Below are 22,883 nucleotides of genomic sequence, written 5' to 3'. Positions count from 1 at the left end.
CCTGGCAACAAATTAATCAATCAACTTACCAATCAGTAAAAATTTAAAACTAAGTACCTGATATGTACCAGGCCCTCTGATAGGTGCTAGGGACAAAAAAAAAGTGAAACAGCTCCTGGTCTCAGACTCGCATTCCTCATAGATTCAGATCTTGTCTTCTTTCCTTTTCTCCTCAAATACATTCCCATCTCCATCTCTTCAAACACATTCCTGGCTTTCAGCTTCAGTGAGGAGACTGAGGCCATCTGACATTAGCTTGCTTAGCTTCCCTCCTCCATTATTCATAAATCTTCAGTATATCATCACCCAATCTTTCCTCCTGCCCTCTATTCACAAAATATGTATACCTCCTATTCACTCAGGAGCATTCCTTTCCCTGTGCCTATTACTCCATTCCACTGGTCCTTCCAAGGATCCTACTCCAGTAGTCACCGTTTCTTTCATGTACTTCTAGCACGTCTTTCCTTCACTACCAATTACTCCCCATCTTCCTTTAGCACCTCTCTTCTTAAATAAGTTTTGTATTGATCATCCACTACCTCCCTTCTTAGTCTCATTTATATGGTCAACATCTATGTCCCTCTGTCTTTTCAAAGATCCATGCCAGGGCTCTGTCCTGAGGCTTCTTCTCCCTTAGTGAGCTCATCCTCTCCCATATATTCAGTTATCATCCCTATGCACATAACTCTTTTTTCTTTAAATAGTATTTTTTTCCAACTAGACATAAAAACAATTTTAACATTCATTTTTTTATAAAATTTTGACTTTCTAATTTTCCCTCTCCCTTCCTCCCCTCCCCCCTAAGACTATAAGCAATTTTATATAGGTTTTACATATATATACATACACACACACACACACATACATACATATGTATGTTATGCACATAACTCTTAAATCTACGTATCCAAAACTTGTCTCTCTTCTGAACCCCAGTCCCACATCTCCAACAGTCTGTTGGATATCTCCACCTGAACCATATGTATATTAAACTCTACATGTCCAAAATACCTCATTATTTTAACCCTAACCTTGCCCTTCATCCTAACTTCCTTGCTTCTGGTAAAGACACCACCATTCTTCCAGTCACCCACATTGTGACGTTAGAGTCATCTTCAACCCCTCCCTTTCCCTTACTCTTCATTTCTCATCATTCACCAAATCTTGCCAATTTTACCTTTTCATTATTTGCTTATCCAGTCACTTGTCCGTGCTCCCACAGCCACCACCACAGTACAGGCTTTTCTCTGCTGTCATCAGGGCTTTTGCAATAGCCTCCTGGTTAGTTTTCCTCCATCCACTCTCTCTCCTTTCCAATTCACCTTCTATCCATCTATCAAACTGATATTCTTTAAGTATTAGGATGACCCTATCATTTCTCTTGGGCAGCTAGGTGGCACAGTGGATAAAGCACTGGGCCTAGAGTCAAGAAGACTCATCTTCCTGAGTTTCAATCTAGCCTAAGACACTTACTAGCTGTGCGACCCTGAGCAAATCACTTAACCTTATTTGCCTCAGTTTCCTCGTCAATAAAATGAGCTGGAGAAGGAAATGGTAAACCACTCTAGTATCTTTGCCAAGGAAACTGCAAATGGGATCACAAAGAGTCATACGTGACTGAAATAACTCAACAACAACAATATCACTTCTCTTATCAAGAAAACATCATTGGATTTCTATTGCCTCTAGGATGAAATAAAAACCAGGTTTAACATTTGAGGATTTTAAAATTTGTCTCCAACATATTTTTCTAAACTGAATGCATATCATTCCTCCTCACGATTTCTATGTTCCAACCAAATTGGCTTACTTGCTGTTCCCCATAGGTAAATTCCATATTCTACCTCTTTGGCTTAATTCAAGCTGTGCCCTATACCTAGAATAATCTTCCTCTTCACTTCTACCTCTTGGAACCCTAGTGCCTTTTAAGTCTTAGCTCAAGGACCATTCCTAATAAGGCCTTTCCCGATTTTGCCAGTTGCTAGTACACATCCCTCACCCCACGTCACTTCCTATCACTTGCATATTTTTTGCGCACATCCTGCATTTACCTAGTGGTGAATCTCCCCAAGTAGAATTTAGGCTCCTTGAGAGTATGGAACATTTAACTTTTATCTTGCTATCCCCAGCCAAGCACAATATTGTGGCACATAGTAGGTGTTTAATCAATGGCTTTTGATTGAGTGACTCATAGTTTTTTTTTTTCTTACTTTGATTTTCTCTATAGGTACCTAGAGACAGCTAGATTCTACCATGGATAGAGGGCTAGGCTTGAAGTCAGGGGGGACCCCAGAGACTTACTAGCTATGTAATCCAGGAAAAGTCCCTTAATGCCTTTCTACCTCATTTTTCTCAACTGTAAAATAAAGGTAATAAGAGCACCTATCTCCCAGGGTTGTTTTCAGGTTGAAATGAGATCATATTTGTAAAAATCTCTGCACAGTGCCTGGCACAGAGCAGATGCTTTGTAAATGCTTGTCCCATTCCTTCCTTCCTTAAAAAAATCTAAGTAGACCAATGAGTTATCTGATCTTTGTTGTTCGTCCTTCATTTTCTAAAAGGACCAGTTATATAATGGGATGATGTGAGGCCGAGTTGCACCAAGTCGCCAACCTTACTCTCTCTTCCAGAGTCATTGAACTCCAGTAGCAAGACAAAAGTCAAAACAACTGGTGATGGCCTGGGATGCAGTGGATGACCTTGGTGTCTTTGATGTCTGACCAAGCTCCACAGCATCTGCTTCAGCCAACTTCATGGCTGTTGTAACAAATTGTTCTTATCTGCCCACTCCATAAGAGGAAGTCTTCATATGCTTGGGGTAGAACTCCTCTAACTCACCGATGGGTTTGAGGTATGTCAATTATCATCAACCTAGTTTAGCCCACCTGCTGAAATAGTTTTACTGGGGTGTAACTGCTGTGGAAGGTATGGGGTGTTCAAAGAGGACTAGAGCCCCTGGTATGAGGGCTTGCCAAGCCCTTTTCAAAGCTTCTACCCTGTCAACCAACTCTCACCTGTGGCTCCAAGAAGGTGTCCCATATCTGACCTATACATCTACATCAGCTTCCCTTCATTATTGAGTAGGCAGCATCGAGGATACTTGGTCATTTATAAGTTGAACTAGATGGACACAGAGGTTATTTCCAACTCTAAAATTAGATGATGTTGATTTATTTTTCAGCGACCAGTCTCAGAATTAGCTAAAGCTGGAAATGAAAGCAAAGTATAACAGGAAAGGATTTTTGAAAATCCATGTTGGAGGAGACAACAAAAGAAAAATCAAAGGAGAGCTAAGACCATTGCTCAAGGTGGATGAGAAAATGATCACTGGCCAGAGAGAGAAGGCAGAGCTGCTCAACTGTTATTTTGCTTTGGTTTTCTGTTACCAAGGATAGTCATCTTTGACTGGAAAAGATAAGGGGGAAATGGCTAAAAGGAAGTATACACTCAAGATAATTAAAAAGATAGAAGGAAGGCACGTGGGCAACATGAATAACACATCTGGGCAAGATGAGCCCTATCCTTAAGTACTGAAGGTACTGGTGGATGTGATCGCCAAACCATTGTAAGGGATCTTGGAAAGATCGTGGAGAATGGGAGAGCTGCTCCAAGGGCAGAAATCTTTTTTCTGTTTTTGAAAAAGAATTTAGAAGTGGAAGGGACCAGGAAAGAGATTGTATTCTACAATGTACAGATCAGTGAGTTTTACTCCTCTTACTGGCAAAATTCTAGCATATGTCACCCTGGTGATTGTGTGTAAATAAATGCTATGGAAGGTGTAATTGGCTGGCTCTCATCACTCCCTTCTCCTCCCTTCCCGATTTGTCTCTGGAGATTTAATCAGTCACAATATGATGTCCTTTCAGGTGCAGGTTGCCTACTTCTCTGTTGCTTTATGTCACAAACAAAAAGTTAGAACAATTACAATAGCTCAGAGCTCCCAGGAAATTTCCCAGCATTTAGACAGAGATTTGGCTGTCTGCCACAATAAAAATTTATGTTTATCTTTAGCTAAACCCTGCCGTCTTTATAGTTGAAGTAAAATTCAGATAACCAGAAATATTTATGGAAATAAATAAGCAGAGTATGTTACAAACACTGAGAAGAGAAGTTGGGGAAAAATGCAGACTTTTTTTTGGAGCTTCCCTCAGCCTTTGAAAAAGTGGGTACAACTGGTGGTGTCAACCTATATCTTCTGTTCTGAAGTTTCTTGGGGGCCTATGGCCTTCCCTCATCTCTCCTTCCCCTGATGCAGTTCAACCCTTCTTTTTCCTCCTTTTATTTGTTGCCCTGTGTCACTGATTCTTTTGAGCTCAGCTCAGTAAATCCCTTGTGGAGTTGGAGAGGTTCATTACATCGCTGCTGCTGCTGAGGTACTGAAGTCTCCCTCCTTTCTTTTAATCTGTATCTCAAACTCTGTGTGTGTGTGTGTGTGTGTGTTTGTGCTTGTGTTTTTAAGAAATTCAGGGTGTGAGTCAATTTTGTCTTCTAAATCAAAGACAGTAATAATCCAAATAGCTCTCAAGTCTGAGAGGAATGCTTGTTCCTCTGAGTTACAAATCCCAAGACGTTATTCAGTTCTCAAAACCGTGTGTGTGTGTGTGTGTGTGTGTGTGTGTGTGTGTGTGCACGCGCGTGCGCAAGCATACTTCAATTGCCAAGAAGAGTCTTCTTTAAAAGGAAGCATATGCTCAAGATTATTTAAAAAATAGATATAACACATACACCTATACACACATACACACACATATATGCTCTGGGAATCTTTGATCCAGTCAAGTTTCTCACAAAGACACTCTGGGCATTTTCACTATGTTTACTGGGTGTCCCCAGTGCCTAGAGTTCTGTCCCTCCTCACCTCTATCCTGCCCCTTAATGCCAGCACTTTCTCTTTAAGTATTTTTCCCATCTAAGATGATCTCCAACATACCCTATATGTCTCGTTTGTACATAGTTGTCTGCATGCTGTCTTCCCTATTAGAATGTGAACTCCCTGAAAGCAAGAACTGTTTTTTTTTTAAGTTTCTTCCTTTCTATGCATTGCCAGCACTTTGTACAATGATTGGCAAATAGTGGGTCTTAAAATGCTTGTTGACTTGACTTAAATGGATAGTTACTAAGTAATTTAAAGAAGTGATCATCACAAAGAAAAAGCATGACTCTTTTGAGAATGGGTGAGTCTTGATTCTTTTTATGGCCATATTTTGAAACTGGTAGATAAGAGAAATTCTCCAGATATTGTCTCACTGAATTCTAACAAAACACTTGAAAGAGTATCTCACACTATTCTTGTGGAAAATATGGAGAGATATGCACTTCATCGGTGGCCTTTAATGTAACGACTTTGGCCTGACCCCAGGGGATATGTGATCAACCAATCAGTAGGTGCAATGAAGGATTACATCTCATCCTTCCCAATTGCTGGGCATATTTTCAACACAAGTTCACTTACTTTTATTCCTCAACACTCTTCCCTGTTTCTTCTTCTCTCTGATGTGTAAGCATACAACTTTTCAGTTTCTGAGTTGGGTGTTAGCTCCTCAGAGAAGTTATAAACAAATCTAATTCCTACTCAACAAAGTGGCACAGGTGCCTTTGGCAATACCTACTCAAACTGCACCCCTCTCCAATCTCTTGTGGCTGTATCAGGTGCCTCTTTGAGGGCATGCTCTGCATTTGGGATTACTGACCAGTGTGTAAGAGTCCTGTCTTTCTTCTGCCCTTTTCATTTTAGGTTTGATTGAGTCACATAGTGTGAGCAAACATGGATGGTTTAGGATCTGGATCACAGATTTCATTACATTATCCTCTTTCTCTACTAACCCACTCGATTTCAAAATTTACCAACTATTGTAGAAGACACAATCATCTTGCTAGTCACCCAAGTCTTCACAATCTCTGTGGAATCTTTGACTCCTCATTTTCCCTTCACCCCACATCAACATATCCAAACAATGATCACTTCTTGCTCCTACCTATACAACAGCTATCCCATATGTCTGCTTTTCTCCACTCACTCAGTTACCACATTCTTTGAAGACCTCATTATCACTCACTTGGACTCTTGCAATAACTTCCTAAGTGACCTTATCTGAAGTTTTTCCCTATTCCAGTCTATCCTTTCCTTAACTGTCAATGTGATTTTCCTAAGTACAAGTTGGACCATGACATTCCCTTACTTAGTAAACTCCAGTGACTACCTAATGATGCTAGGATCAAAGAGTATTGCATCTTTATTGTATCCTTTTTAATATTTCTTCTTGTATAAGTTTCATAATGCATTTAACTTTCAATATTGTATTATGTGCCAACAATTTAGAAATAAGCAAATACACATGTATTAGAGCCAGTACTAGGGATGTCTGAACAAAAAAAAATATTTAGAGACTATTACTACTGGCCTAGGGAATTGTATAATTAGGTGGATCAGAACTAATTGAGTAGTTGGACCCAAGAGTAGTCTTGTTTCAATGTCAATCTGGAAGGAGGACTCCTCTCCAGGAATGCGTGTTTGGTCCTATATGCTGCTTAGTATCCACAAGTAAGTTGAATTAAAGATACAGATGGCACACTGTACCAATTCTGCAGGTCATGCTAAACCAAGAGTCACAGCTCACTTAATGAATGACAGCATCCAGGGGCAGCTAGGTTGTGCAGTGGATAGAGCTCCAGCCTTGGAGTCAGGAGAACCTGAGTTCAAATCTGGCCTCAGACACTTGACACTTCCTTGCTTATGTAACCCTGGGCAAGCCACTTAACCCTGATTGCCTCGCCAAAAAGCAAAAAACAAAAAACAAAAAAATGAATCACAGCATCCAAAAGAGATTTCAATAGGCTAGAACTTCAGGCTAAATCTAGTATGATAACATTTAGAAGAGATCAGTATTAAGTCATAAACTTGGGTTCAAAAATTCAATTTCACTAGTCCAAAATGGGAGGCCGGGGCTAGAAAAGAGATATCGTCTAAAATATTTAAAAGTTTTAGTGGACTACAGGCTCAATATGTGGCATGGTGATATGGTGGCCACAAAAGATAATGCTGTTTTTGACTGAGTTAACAGAAGCATGGTGTCCAGGACTGATGTGAAGACACCCAGTGAAGGGAAACTCATTACATCCCCAAGAAACCCACTCCACTTTGTGATAGCCCAATCCTTCTTCCACAAAATAGTCCTTTGGATACTTAAAGACAGCTACCATATCTCCCTACTCCCCAAGCCTCCTCTTTTGGCTTAACATCCTGTGCTTCTTAATTGACCTTCATATGCCATGATCTCCAGGCTCTTGGGCATACTTGCTTTCCTCCTTTGACCAGTCTAGAGATGACTTATTTTGTTCCTGAAATATGGTGCATGATGCACCAACTATGGTCTGAGAAGGTCAGGGATCAGGGGAATTACCACCACCTCAGTCCTAAAAAGTTGTTATTACTTCACTAATAGGAGCCTAGATTTTGTTTTTGGTAAAACAGATATTTTCATAAATATTAAAACATACTACAAATCTGAAATATTATTCACATTTAACATTTTCCCAATTCAGTCTTATGTTAGGCTATGGGAAATCTGTAGAGTGGGGAGCTAACCTGGCAGACTTCCGTGGTTAGATTTTAAAGAGTTCGTGAATTTGGATGATTTTTTTAATTTGTCATTTTCTTCAATGATGAATGTAAACAATAAACCATTATTCTGAGCAATGTTCCATCAGGTTCACCAGACTGCCAAAGGTCTCCACGACACAAAGAAGAGATTAATAATCTCTGATGTGGAACAAGTGTGGAGGACACAAGACAACATGTCAACATACTATACTTGTCTCTTTTGGGTCCCAGAGAGAGGAACCAGGAACAATGGATTGAAAGATGTAAAGACAAACAATTAGGATGTCAGGGAAAACTTGTTGCTAATTAGGATTGCTCATATACATGATGGGGGTGGTGGTGATGAGTTCCCCTTCCTTTAAGCTCTTCAATCAAAGGCTGAATAGCCATTTCTTAGGTGTGCTCAGGAGGGATTTTAGGCAGCTAGGTGGCACAGTGGATAGAGTGCCAGGGCAGGAGTCAGGAAGACTAATCTCTGTGAGTTCAAATCTGGCCTCAGACACTTAGTAGCTATGTGACCCTGGGCACATCATATACCCCTGTTTTCCTCAGTTTCCTCATCTGTAAAATGAGCTGGAGAAAGAAGTGGTAAACTACTGTAGTGACTTTGCCAAGGAGACTCCAAATGGGGGCACGAAGAGTTAAACATGACCGAAAAAGGACTGAAAAGAGGGAATTTGTTTCACATATGCTTTGGATTAGATAACCCCTGAGGTTATCCCCAACTCTTAGATTCCATAATTCTGTTATTCATTAGTCAACTAATAAACCAAACAAGACGATAACTACATAACCTTCATGTTCTTACCCAGAGAATCCCAAAGAAAGAGGAGAGAATTAGGAGTAATTCTAATTTACAAATGCTTTGGGGGCACCATGGCTAAGCATTTAGAGTCACTGTAATCACAGGATTGGAGAGTCATAAGGAATATTGAGGTGGGTGTCTCCTAATACAGGCTTGTCTGTCTCCTTACCTATGACTTCATTCTATAACCATAAGAGGGAAGGCTTGGCCAGGTCCTGGGATCCTCCAGTCTACCAGAATAGAGTCAAAGACAGTGTGAAAATCACGGAGAGCACCTGTCATAGCACAGTGCTATGGAAAGAGCTTTGCACTGAAAGTCAAGAGTCCTCGGTGTGACTCCTGGCAGTTACCAATTCCCTGGGTGACTTTTAACGAAGTATTTTATCTCTCTCATCCTTAATTTCTTCCTTTGGAAAATGATGGAGTTTATAAAGACAATACCTTTAATAGCCCTTTCAGTTCTGACAATCTAGGTTCCAAAATCCCTCCCAGCTCTAAAATTCCTGGTTCTGAGGTGCTTTCCCGACCTGATATTCCCTGTTCTCAGGTTCCCTTCAACTCTGACGCATAATCTGCTTTCATTATCGTATGATTTCTGTGACAGTGAAGGTAGGGGCTTCCCCAATATTCCTCTGCTGATAAAACCTTAAAAGGGAGGAAGAACCCACCCTTTACTACCAGACGTCTTGCTGGTTCCTGTAGATAAAAACATGAAGGCTGTCATTCAAAACATTGAGGATGTGCTCTACTGCCACTGTAGTCTGTGAATGCCTTAATATGAATCAAGACCCTTCTCTGGCTTCTGTTCTGCACTTTCGCTCTGTATTTTAGGGGGAATGCTTTTTTCTAAAAGATGCATTAAAAGAAAACAGCCTCTCATGCATCTTCGGGGACAAAACCACGGAGGATGTGATGCAGGCAGAAGGACAAAACATCTCCCCAGAGCTAAGGGATGCTTTTTGCTCTCAATCCCTCTATGCCTAGGCTCAGCCTTTGAGGAATCAAAGGTAGAGCCAGGCCTGGGAGTGGAGGCAGCAGAGAAGCAGGCTGGGGGAGTGAGGAGGGCAATGCACAAGGACATTGAAAGCATCCAGTCTTCCTATAAAAGGTTTGGGAAAAGGTTATTGAATGTAGCAAATATTATTAAAGCCTGTCAGCGAGAGAGGAGGGGGCAGGGAATTGGTCCTTTTTCCAGAGAAAGGAGAGAGAGAGACAGAGACAGAGAGAGACACAGAGATTCCGAGATAGACTGATAGACACAGAGACAGAGAAGACGCAGAAAGAGAGTCATAGGAGAGGGAAGAAAGAGATAAACAGAAGAGAGGAGAGACGGGGAGAAGAGAGACAGACACACAGTAAAAGAGTAACAGAAAGAGAGGAGAAAGACACAAATGGGGACAGAGAGCCAGAGAACATAACGGGAGGGGGGGACAGAAAGAACTAGACGGAGAGAAATGGAGAAACAGGAGGCAGAGAAGGGAAGAAAGTCAAAGACACAAAAAATCATAAAAGAAGGGAGAGACAAAGAGAGCGATAGGAAGGAGAAGACAGACAGACAGATACAGAGAGCCTTAAAAAGAAAGGAAAGATGGAAGGAAGGAAGGAAGGAAGGAAGGAAGGAAGGAAGGAAGGAAGGAAGAAGGGAGGGAAGGAAGGAAATGGAGAGAGATCCAGGAAAAAGAGGAAGGACAGAGACATAAAAAATGAATCATAGAGAAGAGACACGTAGAGAAACAAAAGTCAGAGACAAGTAGGAGGGGAATACCAGAGACAACGTCATTGAAAGAGGGCAGAGACAGAGAGACAAAGATGATGAGACCAACAGGGAAAAGAGAGCCAGATGTAGTGGGAAAGGAGAAAAGGAAGGAGGGACATTGGAGCCTGCTGAAACTCTATTTATCAAAGGGAAGAAGGTGGATGTGTTTTGTTCTTTGCAGGTTAATATGCAAATGCCATTCTGATTTATTAACGGTCTCAAGCAGATGAGGTGATGATTAGCACATTTCCATATTTATAGGAAAGCAGCACGAAATTTCCGGATTTATAGAAAATCAGCTCTTCCCAAACAGCAAATTGGCCCATTATCGACACAGGGTTTTCTATTAACAGAGGACTGAGGTAATTATCCCAGGGACAATTTGTTATTTAGCTTCTTTTAAATATTAACCAAATTGGAGGCCCGGCTGGTTGTGCCGTGCCTGACTGTGCATAGCAGAGGCAAAATCTCTGAGAAGAGAAAGGGCCCATCCTCTGGCCCCAGACCCAGGGCTTCACCCAGTGACTCTGCAGCAGCCCCCAGGGGGCCTCAAAGTCCTGCCATTGGACTGGTCGCACCCTCTGGACTAGTCTAGTGTTCACTGGGCACCTTCCACACCCCTGCACTGGACTAGGCACCATGGAGGGGGGGAAAGGGATGGCAATTACAGAAGTTCTCTAGATTAGCGTTCTCTGTCCTCAGTGTGGAAGAAAAATATTGTTCTTTTAGTAAGAGTCCTGGCTTTGAATTTCTGCTCTGATCCTTCCTGCCTTAGGTAAGTAACTTCTTCTTTGACTTTCAGTGACTTCTCTTACAAAATTATGAAGATGGATGCCCTTCCAATTCTAAGTCCTAAGGTGGGAATTCAGACCTACCACTTACCATCTGTTCCATGAGAGGAGTGTAGTAGGGGAAGATTTTTGGTACCTCTGAGCCTCAGTTGCCTCATCTGAAAGATGGGTGAAGTAAGACTTGCCTCCCAGGGCTATCATGAGGAAAATGTCGTATAACTTTCAGTATGCTATTAAATTATGAATTATTTTAAAAAGTAATGACAAAATGGAGCAAGTCTTCATGACTCTAAGTTGCAAAGCAAGGACCAATCTGTATCGGTAGAAGAAGTTCCCCTTATCAGAGAAATCACAGGCTGGATCAAAAAACAAAGTAGGGGGTAAAAATACTTGACCCAACTACTCTTGACAGTACCTTGAAAATCAAATGGGGCAACATAGATGGATGTATATGAACACTAGTGACAGTATCTCAAAGCGTGGAATGGACTGCTATGAGAAGTAGGAAGTTTCCCATCCCTGGAGGTTTTCTAAGGGAGATACTGTGACCATGCATCAGAAATGTCACAGTTGGAATTACTTATTCCAGTGTTTTTCAAGTCATGCTACATGGGCTCTAAGGTTTCTTCCACCTTTGAGATTCTGTAACTTGGTATGACATACCTCACAGAATTACAGACTCGAAGTCAGGAAGACCTGGGTTCAAATCCAACCTCTGATATTGACTAGTTCTGTGACCCTGGGTAAGTCAAGATCTCTGAGCCTTCATGTGTAAAATAGGGACTGAGCTCTTGATTTGCCTGATGTGAATTAAAAAAAAACTCCATCTAGCAAGGTAACCTCCCTGATACTTATGAAATTGCTTAGCTCTCTGGAATGGGAATGACTTGCCCAGGGTCATACAGACAAGACTTGAACCCAGGTCTCCCAGGGTGATTTGCTATGTAATAAGCCACATCAAAAAGCACTATCTCAATGATATAAAATGGGGAGTGCCAGGCCTAGAGTCAGAAAGACCTGAGTTCAAATCCAGCCTCAGACACTTACTAGTTATGTTACCATAGGCAAGTCACCTAACCCTGTTTGCCTCAATTTTCTCATCTGTAAAATGAGCTGGAAAAGGAACTGGCAAACCATTCCAATATCTTTGCCAAGAAAACCCCAAATAGGGTCACAAAGAGTCAGACATGACTGAAACAACTCAACAACAACAACAACAGGGTGTGGTCAGGCTCAAACGAGACAACGTATTGTATGCAAAGTGCTTTGTAAACCTTGAAGGTCTCTGGGAACATCAAATTTTAATAGGGATTCTATCTCTCATGGAGCTCACCATCTATAGTTAAGGCCCCAACATTACTAACAGGTGATGCCTTGGAAATAAGAAAGACCAACGCTAAATAATTTAGAGTAGGAAGAAGTCAGAGAAGGACACGGTCAACAGGAACCACACAGTCAGAGGAGACTTCCAGGAGGAGTTGCGGCTGAAGCTGGGCCTTAAAGGATGAGAGTTATGCCAAAATAAAGTCAAAATAGGTAAATGATTTAGACATAAAGAGTGATAGCATAAGTAAATTAGAAAAGCATTAAAATTTATATATCAGATCTATGGAGATAGAGATGATTACAAGAAGCAAAATAATTTTGGTTACATGAAATTAAAAACATTTTGCACAAACAAAACCAATGCAGCCAAAATTAGAAGGAAAGCAGGAAACTGGGTGTGGGGGCAGGATTTAACAAGCTTCTCTGATAAGGGCTTCATTTTTCAAATATTTAAGGAACTGAGTAAATTTATAAAAAATAAGCCATTCCTCAATTGATAAATGGTCAAAGGATATGAACAGATAAAAATTTTCAGAAGAAGGAATCAAAACTATTAACAGTCACATGAAAAAATGCTTTAAATCACTACTGACTAAAGAAATGCAAATTGAAACAAGTATGAGGTATAGCTTCATACCTATCAGATTGGATAACAAGGCGGAAAAGTAAAACGACAAATGTTAGAGGGAATATGGGAAAAAAAAAACCAGATACACTGATGTACTGCTGGTAGAGTGATAAACTGGTCCATTCTAGAGAACAATTTGGAACTATGCCCAAAGGGCTATAAAAAATACATAACCTTTGACCCAATAATATCTCTACTAGATCTGTATCCCAAAGAGATCAAAGAAAAGGGAAAAGGACTCATTTGTACAAAAATATTTATAGCAGTTCTTTTATGCAGTGGCATAGAATTGGAAATTAGGAGGGTGTCCATCGATTTGAAAATTGCTGAACAAGTTGTGGTGCATGATTGTGATGGGATACTATTGTGCTATGAGAAATTATTGGTGGGGGGGGGTAGATAAACCTGGGAAGAGTTCTACGAACTGATGCAAAGTGAAGTGAGCAGAATGAGAGCATTGTACACAATAACAGTAATGTGAATGACTCAGCTATTCTGATCAATACAACTATCTAAGACAATTTCAAAGGAGCTGTGATGAAAAATGCTCTTCACCTCCAGAGAGAGAACTGATGGACTCTTAGTGCAGATTGAAGCATACTTTTTTCACTTTATTTTTCTTTCTTTTTTGTTTGTTTGCAACATGGCTAATTTGGAAATATGTTTTGCATGACTTCACACAAATAATTGCTTGGCTTCTCAATGGGAAGGTTAGGGTTAGGATTAGGGGAAGGGTTGGAGAAAGGGAGAGAATTTGGAACTCAAGTTTTGTTTTCTTTTAATGTGTGGTATAAGTGAATAAATGAATACATAAATAGATTAACAACTGAAGAGATAAATAAAAAAGATAAGGGTATTTAGATGGATAACGGAGAGATTCTAGGGAAGGGGAACAGCTCAGACAAAGACATGGAGGCAGGAAACACAAAGGTTGACACAGTGGTACAATGAAAGGGGAGAGGAAGTAGATTGGTCAGTCTCAGCATTGGGAACCTGTAAGGGAGCAACTGATAGATATGGCTATAGATATAGACATTGATATACACATATGTATACTTATAAGCTTGTATGTATATGTGTATGTATGTATATGTGCCTGTATGTGTATGTGTGTATGCATATAGTTTTACACACACACATAGTACTAGAGAATAAACCTCAAAGCTGAGGAAACAGGTTCAAGAGTTGCTTGTGACACATCTTGACTGTGTAATCTTGGGTAAGTCATTTAACTTTTCAGTGATCTAAGCAGGTCTCTAAGGCTTAGCTGTAGAGAGGGTGCTAACATGCATTGATAAAAGGAGGTTCTTCTCTCAGGAGTTCCCTAAACCAGTTAAATCACAGGGCCACTCCCTAAAACCTATGTGCTAAGTACAGCAGTAGTTGCTGTAGATATACGTATATTAATCAAATAATTCCTACTCATGAGGAGTTGGCATTCTAATGGATAGAGAAAAGATTTTAGATAATGAAGACAAGCCCTACCAAATTGGGGGGGGATAAGTAAACAAATAGTGAGTGGGGGAGAGGGCTCATTCATTCAACAAGTATTTATTATGCATGTACTAGGCACTATGCTAGGGGCTGGGGATAAAAAGACATAAATGAAACAGTCCCTTCCCTCAAAGAGATGATACTATGTTCAAGGTCTAAAACAGTGAGGAAAACATAAGAAGATAAATTTGAGAAGGAAGAAAACACTGTGTCCTAGGAGGATGGAGAATGGCTTGTCATAAGAGGTGACATCTATGTTGAGCCTTGAAGGAAAGCAGGGATTCCAAGAGATTGAGATAAGGAGGGAGTGCTTGCCAAATTCTGGAAAAGAGCCCTTGAAAATATATGGAGGTGAGAATGGCAAACAGGTGGGTTTGATTTGACTAGAGAGTGCATGAAAGGGAGTAATAACAATAATTATAACTAACATTTTCATAGCACTTTAAAGTTTGCAAAGTGACTTAACAAATACTATTAAAACTTGAGAATTGCACTGACTTTTGGGATATCCTTTATTATTTTATTTGATCCTCACAACAGCCCTGAGTTGTTGTTCAGTTGTTTTTCAGTCACTTCTGACTCTCTGTGACCCCATTTGGGTTTTTTTTTTTTGGCAGAGATACTAGAGTAGTTTGTCTTTCCCTTATCCAGATCATTTTGCAGATGAAGAAACTGAGGCAAACAGGGTTAAGTGACTTTCCCAGGGTCACACAGCTAGTGTCTGAGGCCAGATTTGAACTTGGGTTATCCTGATTCCCAGCCCAGTGCTCTATCCACTGATCCACCTAAGCAATGAGAAATATCTGAAAAGGGAGGCTGGAGCCTGACTTACTCAATTTTCAATCTATGCTGAGAAGTTTTTAATTCATCCTAGTGGTTATAAGGAACCCCTAAAGATTCTTGAGCATGTTATGATCAAGCCTGTGCTTCAGAAAGCATTTGGCAACTGTATGAAGAATGGATCAGAGGGGAGAAGTCAGAAACAAGAAGGGAGAGCTAAAGGGCTCTTCAATAGACCAAGTGAGAGGTAAGGATGAACTGAACTAGGGCCATTGTATGGCTGGCAAGAAGGGGACAGATGTGGCTTCTATGTGTGGGTCCAAAATTAAGGCTGAATTTAGAAGTATGTCTAGAAAGGATCCACCCTACCCTTAGCTTCACTAGTTGTATGATACTAATACTCAGTGGATTTTCGTGTTGGAATGTTTCCCTTGGTTTCAATAAGTAAAATCCGAAATCCACACTATATTCGCACATAGCAGTAATATTCTCTAGCCAACATGCCCTATTTCCTGGGCTACTTACCTTTTGCTTTCATGACTTCCTTGTTGATGACTAAAATATATTCTGCGATGCCTCCCATGGCCCCAGAGGTGATGTAGTGGGTGCCATAGTCATCGATAAACTTGGCATATGTGCCGTAATCATACTGGTCAGGGAGCTCAGTGATTGCTTGAAGTATGTCCTCATCCAGGACGATTTCATCTCTCCTCATCTTGAAGTGAGCAGTCTGGGTTTTTGTGTAGACTCGGATGAAGCCATATTCCTACAAACAAACAGATAACTCAGTGATGGTGGAGGGTTGGACAGAAGGAAGAAGGAGAAGAGAGATAAATAAGGATAGAATGCATGTTACCATATTACCTGTTGACTAAATGAACATTGGCTGTACACCTACTGTGTCCATCAAACTATTCCAGGTGCTAGTGGGGTGGGGAGAGAAAAAACACAAGGAATGGAAAGGCAGTGTGGTATAACGAAAAGATCCTTGGCTCTGGAGCCAGAGGAGTGTGTTCAAATCCTGTGTCACCTTCGGCAAGTCATTTAACCTCCATGAGACTCAGTTTCCTCATCTGTAAATAGAGGGAGTAGGAGTAGATGATGTCTGAGGTTCCTTCCAGCTCTAAGGTAATATGACTTTATAAATATAACAGGTCTTTAAACTCCCACTTCACTGCTCCACACAATGGTATCTTGGGGTGGCAAATAGCATAGTTGTTGAGGCAGTTAGGTGGCACAAAGGATAGAGCACTGGATTTGGAATGAGGAAGACCTGAGTTCAAATCCTGCCTCAGACATTCATTAGCTGTGTGAGCCCGAACAAATCACTTAACCTTCTGGGCCTAGTTTTCCTTATCTGTAAAATGGACATAATAATAGTACCTACCTCTCAGGTTCTTTTGAGAATAAAAAGAAATAATATTAGAGAATAAAAGGAGATAATAATATCTGTAAACCTTAAAGTGCTATATAAATGTGAGCTAAGAGGTAGAGAACCTGGGATTAAGTGTTAGCTCTTCTGTTTATGAATTTCTAATTCTTTCCTTTCACCCCAAGTGACTTTATGTTTATTTCATCTATGTTGTGTATTAAATTGTCTCTTTCTAACCCTCATTTCATTTCAAGCCCTCATCACCTCACTCCTGGACCGTTGTAATCGCCTCCTAATTGGTCTCCCTGTCTGAAGTCTCTCCCCTGTCCAGGTCGTTCTCCCCTCCACTGCCAAGGTGATTTTCCTAAAGTGCAGCTCTGATCATGCCATTCTCCTGCTCAGGGAACTCCAGTGGCTCTTTATCACCTCCAAGTTTAAATATGAACTCCTCTATTGGGCATCTAGATCCCTTTAGAACCTGGCTCCTTTCTACATTTCCAGGCTCATCAGAAGGTAGTTCCCTCCGTATGCTCTCCATGGTACCAGAGTGAACGTCTTTCTGTTCCTCATACAGTGCAGTCTATCTTCCACCTCCTTGCTTTCTCACTGGCTGTCACCACACTTGGGGAATGCACTCCCTCCTCAGCATTCCAAGTTTTCTTCAAAGCTCAGCCCAATTTTAAGCCCTTTCATATGAGATCTCTCCTGATTCCCTCCAGCTACTAGTGTCAACCCCCCAAAATTTCTTTGTAGAGACTTCATATATACCCCCACATATACAGATTTTGCCCCTTGGTGAGATTGTAAGCTTTCTGAGGGCAGGGACTATTTCACCTTTGTCTTAATTCCCAAGTACCCAGCACAGCACCTGGTGCATAGGAGGTTCTTAATAAGTATTTAGGTGATGATTGGTCAATGGGCTGTGATGCAATAAAAAAAGAGTACTGCTTCTGGAGTCAAAGGATGGAGGTTCAAATCCCACCTCAAATGATTAGTAACTGGCTGGCCATGGACAAGTGACTCAACCTGCCTAGGCCTCAGTCTCCTCATCTATGAAATGGGTGATTCCCTTCAAGCTCTACATCTCTGATGCTATGACCAACTGAGCTAAGCACAGGAAGGCTCATCACCAGGTTAACTACTAGGGTGATGAATATTTTTGCCACAAGACTCTTGAAGTCCATCTAAAGGTTTCTGTGGATTTTCTTGTTTGGATCAGTGAAGGGGATGCTCTGGCCAACAAAAATTAGATATCCTTGAAGTTTTTACACATTCGTAAGTGCTCTGAGATCCCCACTTTCTACCTTCCCTCCCAAAGCACCCTAGAATGGTTGCCAAGTGGCTTGAACCCCACACATAGCTCACCCTCCAAGATACTTCTTCTTCCTCATCCCCTGCTTTTCAATGTTAACCAGAAAGCCATATCTGCCATGTAAAGTTTCCAGATCTAGCCTGATAAGAAGTTTGACTTCCATCATTTTTCCAATGATTCTTCAAAATGAACCTCCCATTCAAATAAGTCCAACCCAGACATTCTCTCATCTTACTATCTTCTTCATTAATTTTAATGCAATTAAGCATGAGGGAGTTGGACTGGAAGTTTCCTAAGGTCCCTTCTGGCTCCGATAATCTAGAGGACTCTCGAGGGTGCTGATTCTTCTTAGTTCACATCACTAAGAGTCAACATGGGTGCTTCAACAACAGAAGACCCTCATTTCTAATTTGACCCCATCCCTATACATTTTTTAACCAAACCTATGATTTCTTAGTATGGGGAACTTCCAGTCTAGAAATTTCTGCTGCCAATAAAGATTGGCAATTGGCACCTGCTTTGCAACTTTGTGTCTTTGAGGCAAAGAGAAGTTCTAAGACTTGTCCAGAGTTGCACAGCCAGTTAGTGTGGGGGCTATAACTTTAACATTAACCTTCCTGACTAGGAAAGCAGCTCTTTCTCCATTTTACCAAACTGTAGGTATGTATGTATACATGTATCTGTCCATATATGTACATATTTATATATATATAAACACATGCATATGTTATACATTAATTTAAGAAATATAACTGACATTTTTGAGTGCTTAATGTTTATAAATTATTTATGCATAAATGATCTTGTTTAGTCCTACACAAGGAATGGTGAGGAAGCTGGAGATGACTTGGAGGAAGTAGGGATGTTTAGGCTTGAAAAAAGAAGACTTGGACACAATATTACAGCTATCTTCAAGGACCTAAGAGTTATTTCATTGAAAAGGGGTCATATTTATTCTGCTTTGCCATCAAAGGTCAAAACCATGTCTGGAAAGTAGAGAAAAGCAGATATAGGCTTGGTATCAGGGTGGGGAGGGGAGTGGAGGGATGTTTCAACAATGAAAGTTGTTGTCCAAAAGTGGAATGGGCTGACTTTTTAGGGAATGAGCTCCCCATCACTAGAGGTCTTCAGGAACAGACTATATGACCACATGTCGGGGATGTTACAGAGAGGAATTCTTGCTTAGGAATGATTAGATTAGGGACAATCTGAGTTGCCTGCTGATTGAGACTCCATTGCCCTGTTAAAACTTTCAATGGTAGATCTAAAAGGTATGTTAGAACATAGAACAGTGGAGTTTGAAGGAATCTTAGAGGGATTCTGGTCCAACCACCTAACTTTACAAATGAGGAAACAGAGACTCAGAAAGGCTAAATGACTTGTCCAAGGCTCTCCCAGCTAGTTTGCATGGGACCATGGGACATTATTGGCTAGCATGATGCTAGATTTGCTATCAAGAAGAACTGGGTTCAGATCCTGCATCTGATATTGGCTAGTTGCATGACCAAAACCAAGTTACTTAACTTTTCTAAGTCTCAGTTTCCTCATCAGTAAAACGGGGGTAATAATACTTGCAGCATCTACCCCATAGGATTGTTTTGAGGCTCAAATGAGATAATTACAAAAAGCAGTTCACAAACTTAATCTCAGGTATTTGCCCTAGAACCTAGAACCCCCGACTTCTTACCAATCCATGCCTGAGGAGAAGAGCAAATAAAAAGAGGACAAAATAGAAGCGAATTGATAAACAAATGGAGGGGAAACCAAGGTGAGTTTTTCCTTATAGTAAAAATGATATTTACATGTCATCTCCCCTAATAGCATGGAAGCTTCTTGAGGGCAAGGATAATTTCATTTTGCTTTTGAATCCCCAGCCTCCAGCATAGTGATTGGCAAAGTAGGCATTTAATAAATGCTTAGGTTGGTGTTTCTGCTATATTCTAGGCACTATGCTCAGTGCAAGGGATACAGTAGTTAAAATGAAACAATCTCTGCCTTCCCGATACACAGAGAAAGAGTCTAAGTCAATACGTATTCTAACACAGGATAATAGGGTTTAGATTGCAGAGGGACTAGGGATCATCTGGTCCCCTCTCTTCATTTCTGTCTCCAGAGAAGGGAGGTGATTTTTATGTGATCACACAGGGATGAAGGCTCAGAGCTAGGACTCAAACCCAGGTCTCTTGACTCTTGGCCCAGCATTCCTTCCAATGGCTGCCTTATCATTCCAAGCATTCATTAATCAGCTTCCTTCTGCAGTGAAGTAGGAAGGGATTGAGGACTGGGGTGGGGGAAGATGGCATGAGTTCTTCGTCCTGCAACTCAATTATTCCCATCATGATGATTTTGAGTACAGAAGTGTAATAAGAAAAACAAACAGGATTACGGCTGATCAGACATTTCCAATTACATGAGCAAATTAAGGGACAATTACTACTGTAGTTTTTTTTTTTAATGCAATTAAGGTAATACGTGAATGCAAGTCCCAAAAGAAGGCTGGTGGTGAAAAGGCAATGATCTGAAGGTCCGAATACCTACCTTCCCTGTATACTCAGTCACATTCTTCAGGGAACCCTTTCCAGATGCCCAGGAGAATCCCAAGCCCACGATTACAGAGTAGATGGGGATTCCAATGGAGATGCTGGAAGAACTGAATTTTTCCTTATGTAGGCCTGTGGTTAGCTCTTCAACATGACTATAAAAATGTGAGTGGAAATCATATTGGGCCTGGGTCTGAAAGGAAAAGGGAGACAGACACTTAGTGCCAGTCAACACTCAGGGCTCCCTACTTAATGGTGTTCCATTCAATTCAGTTCAACACATGTGTTAAGCACTTGTGATGTACCAGGCACTGAACTAGGCTCTAAGGATACAGAGACAAAGATGAAACGATTCCTGCCCTCCGGTGGCTTCTACCAGGGGAAACATTTACCCAGATAAGTATGAGAGGCAGCATAGCATAACATAACAGCACCATATTTGGAGTCGAGGAGACCAAATTCAAATCCCAACTCAGAAATTTGCTAGCTGTGTGACCATGGGCTAACCACTCTTCCTCTGGGCCTCAGTTTCCTCGGGTGTAAAATGAAGGGATTAGACTAAATGTCTTCTATGGTCCCTTCCCATCTAAATCTATGATTCTGTGATCCCAAGTAAACGCAGAATAATTTGGTGGAGGACACTAACACCTAGAAGTATCAGCAAAAACAGCTTATAGGGGTTCTAGAGGCAGAGTTGAGGAAGGAGAGAGCACTCTAGGCATGGGGCACAGCATGTACATGAGCATAGAGGTGGGAGATGGGATGTCCTGAACAGCAAACAGCATTATTCAGGTCAGTTTGTCTGGAATTAGAGAGCCTGAAGGGATGGAATATGTAATCAGCCAGGCTTCATTTTACTCCCTCCTCCTCCCAGCCCCCTTCTCAGCACCAGCCTCATTCTCCTCCCAACATTTGTTTTTCTGGCTCTGGAACCATGATCAAAGCAACTCTGCCCCTTGTTCCGGGGAAGTGTGTAACTCAAATCCCTATGACCCCACTTATGCCTGTAAATTTCCAAACTAAAGCCCCTTTCCCTGGCCACCATTCTCCACTTCCTGTGGCTTCCCTCTCTTAGAAAGATAAAGGAGATCAAGGACTGGTTTTTTCCTTTTATTTTTTCATCTCCAGTGCCTATCACAATGACTGACCTAGAGTAAAAATTTAATCATCGGTCTTTTGTTCAAAGACCTTCAGTATTGGGGAACTGGTGACCTCCTGAAGCCGATTCATACCTACCAATATACATGTATCTTCTATATACCTAAATATGTGCATGTCGCCTCCCCTAATAGAATGCAAGCTTCCTAAGGCAAGGTCTATTTCACTTCTGTATTTGTATTCCTAGCACCTAGCCCAGTGCCTGGCAGAAAGAAGAAGGTGCTTAATTCATGCTTGTTGGTAGGTTAGGCAGTACATTCAACTTTGATATGGTTTTAATGGTAAGGATGTTTTCTTTCCTAATGTCAAATCTAAGTTTGTTTCTTTGCAATTCTCACTCCTAAGTGCCAGCTATAGTAACAATATCATCATCATCATCATCATCATCATCATCATCATCAACATCTTCATCATTATTCGCACCAAACTTGCCTTACCTCAAATTGGTACTTGATAAAGTTGTACGGTCTACGGAAATACTTCTCATCATAATCGAGATTCTCACAGACGGCATCATATCTGAGAGACTTCCAGTCTCCATTGTAGACACGCTCACACCAGCCCCCAAAGAATGTAGGGTCATACACATTCATCTTTTCTTCTTGGGTCAGAATGTTAAACCTATAAAGAAAAGGCATCTTCCAGTATGTCAACTCAAATGGTCTAATGCTTCATATTATCTTCCCAAACAAAATATCAGTATCCCAGTCAAAGGTGCAATCTCATGGATTCTGTGAACCTGGAAGGACCCTAGAGCCTAAATTGTTCAAGCTAGAATGGAACTTAGAACATAGAGTGACGAGGCTGACACTGACATGCATCTAACATGCAAAGTGTTTTCCATGTATTTTCTCATTTGATCCTCACAACTATCCTGTGAACAGAAACATTACAACTGTTTTAGAGATGAAGAAATGGAAGGTCAGCAAGTAGGAAGCTAACTAGGTGGTATGTGGATAGAGTTCCCAGATTCCAAGTCAAGAAGGGCCGAGTTCAAATTTCCTTTAGATTTACTAACTGCATGGCCCTGCACAATTCACTTCATCTATCTCAGCCTCAGTTTCTTCCTTTGTAAAATAGGAATAATAATAGCATCTATCTGACAGGGTTGTTGTGAAGTTCAAAGATAGGATGTTTTAAGTGCTTTGCATACCTTAAAGTGCTATGTAAATTTCCGCTATAATTATATTTACCATGTGTGTAAAGTTTGTCCCGAGGCTAAATGTGCTACCTAAATGTTAGCTGTTTTTGTTGTTAACTGACGTACTGAGAGTCACACACACACACACACACACACACACACACACACACACACACACAC

General features: G+C 40.9%; 1 protein-coding gene across 1 annotated transcript in view; it reads right to left on the bottom strand.

Moving 5' to 3' along the window:
- The window catches only part of C8A (complement C8 alpha chain), a 93,609-nt gene that overhangs the window by 49,100 nt on the left and 21,626 nt on the right, over nt 1–22,883 (bottom strand). Inside the window, exons 5-7 of the mRNA XM_027852714.1 lie at nt 22,000–22,183; nt 20,403–20,597; nt 15,706–15,946 (exon numbers count right to left, since the gene is read on the bottom strand). Coding sequence (XP_027708515.1) covers nt 15,706–15,946; nt 20,403–20,597; nt 22,000–22,183 — 620 coding nt within the window. The remainder of the gene's footprint in view (nt 1–15,705; nt 15,947–20,402; nt 20,598–21,999; nt 22,184–22,883) is intronic.

The sequence above is a fragment of the Vombatus ursinus genome, unplaced genomic scaffold, assembly GCF_900497805.2.
Source record: "Vombatus ursinus unplaced genomic scaffold, bare-nosed wombat genome assembly UNPS02009824.1, whole genome shotgun sequence".
In the NCBI taxonomy this organism is placed as follows: Eukaryota; Metazoa; Chordata; class Mammalia; order Diprotodontia; family Vombatidae; genus Vombatus; species Vombatus ursinus.
Note: the sequence above shows the minus strand (reverse complement) of the source record. Positions and strands in the feature narration are given on the sequence as shown.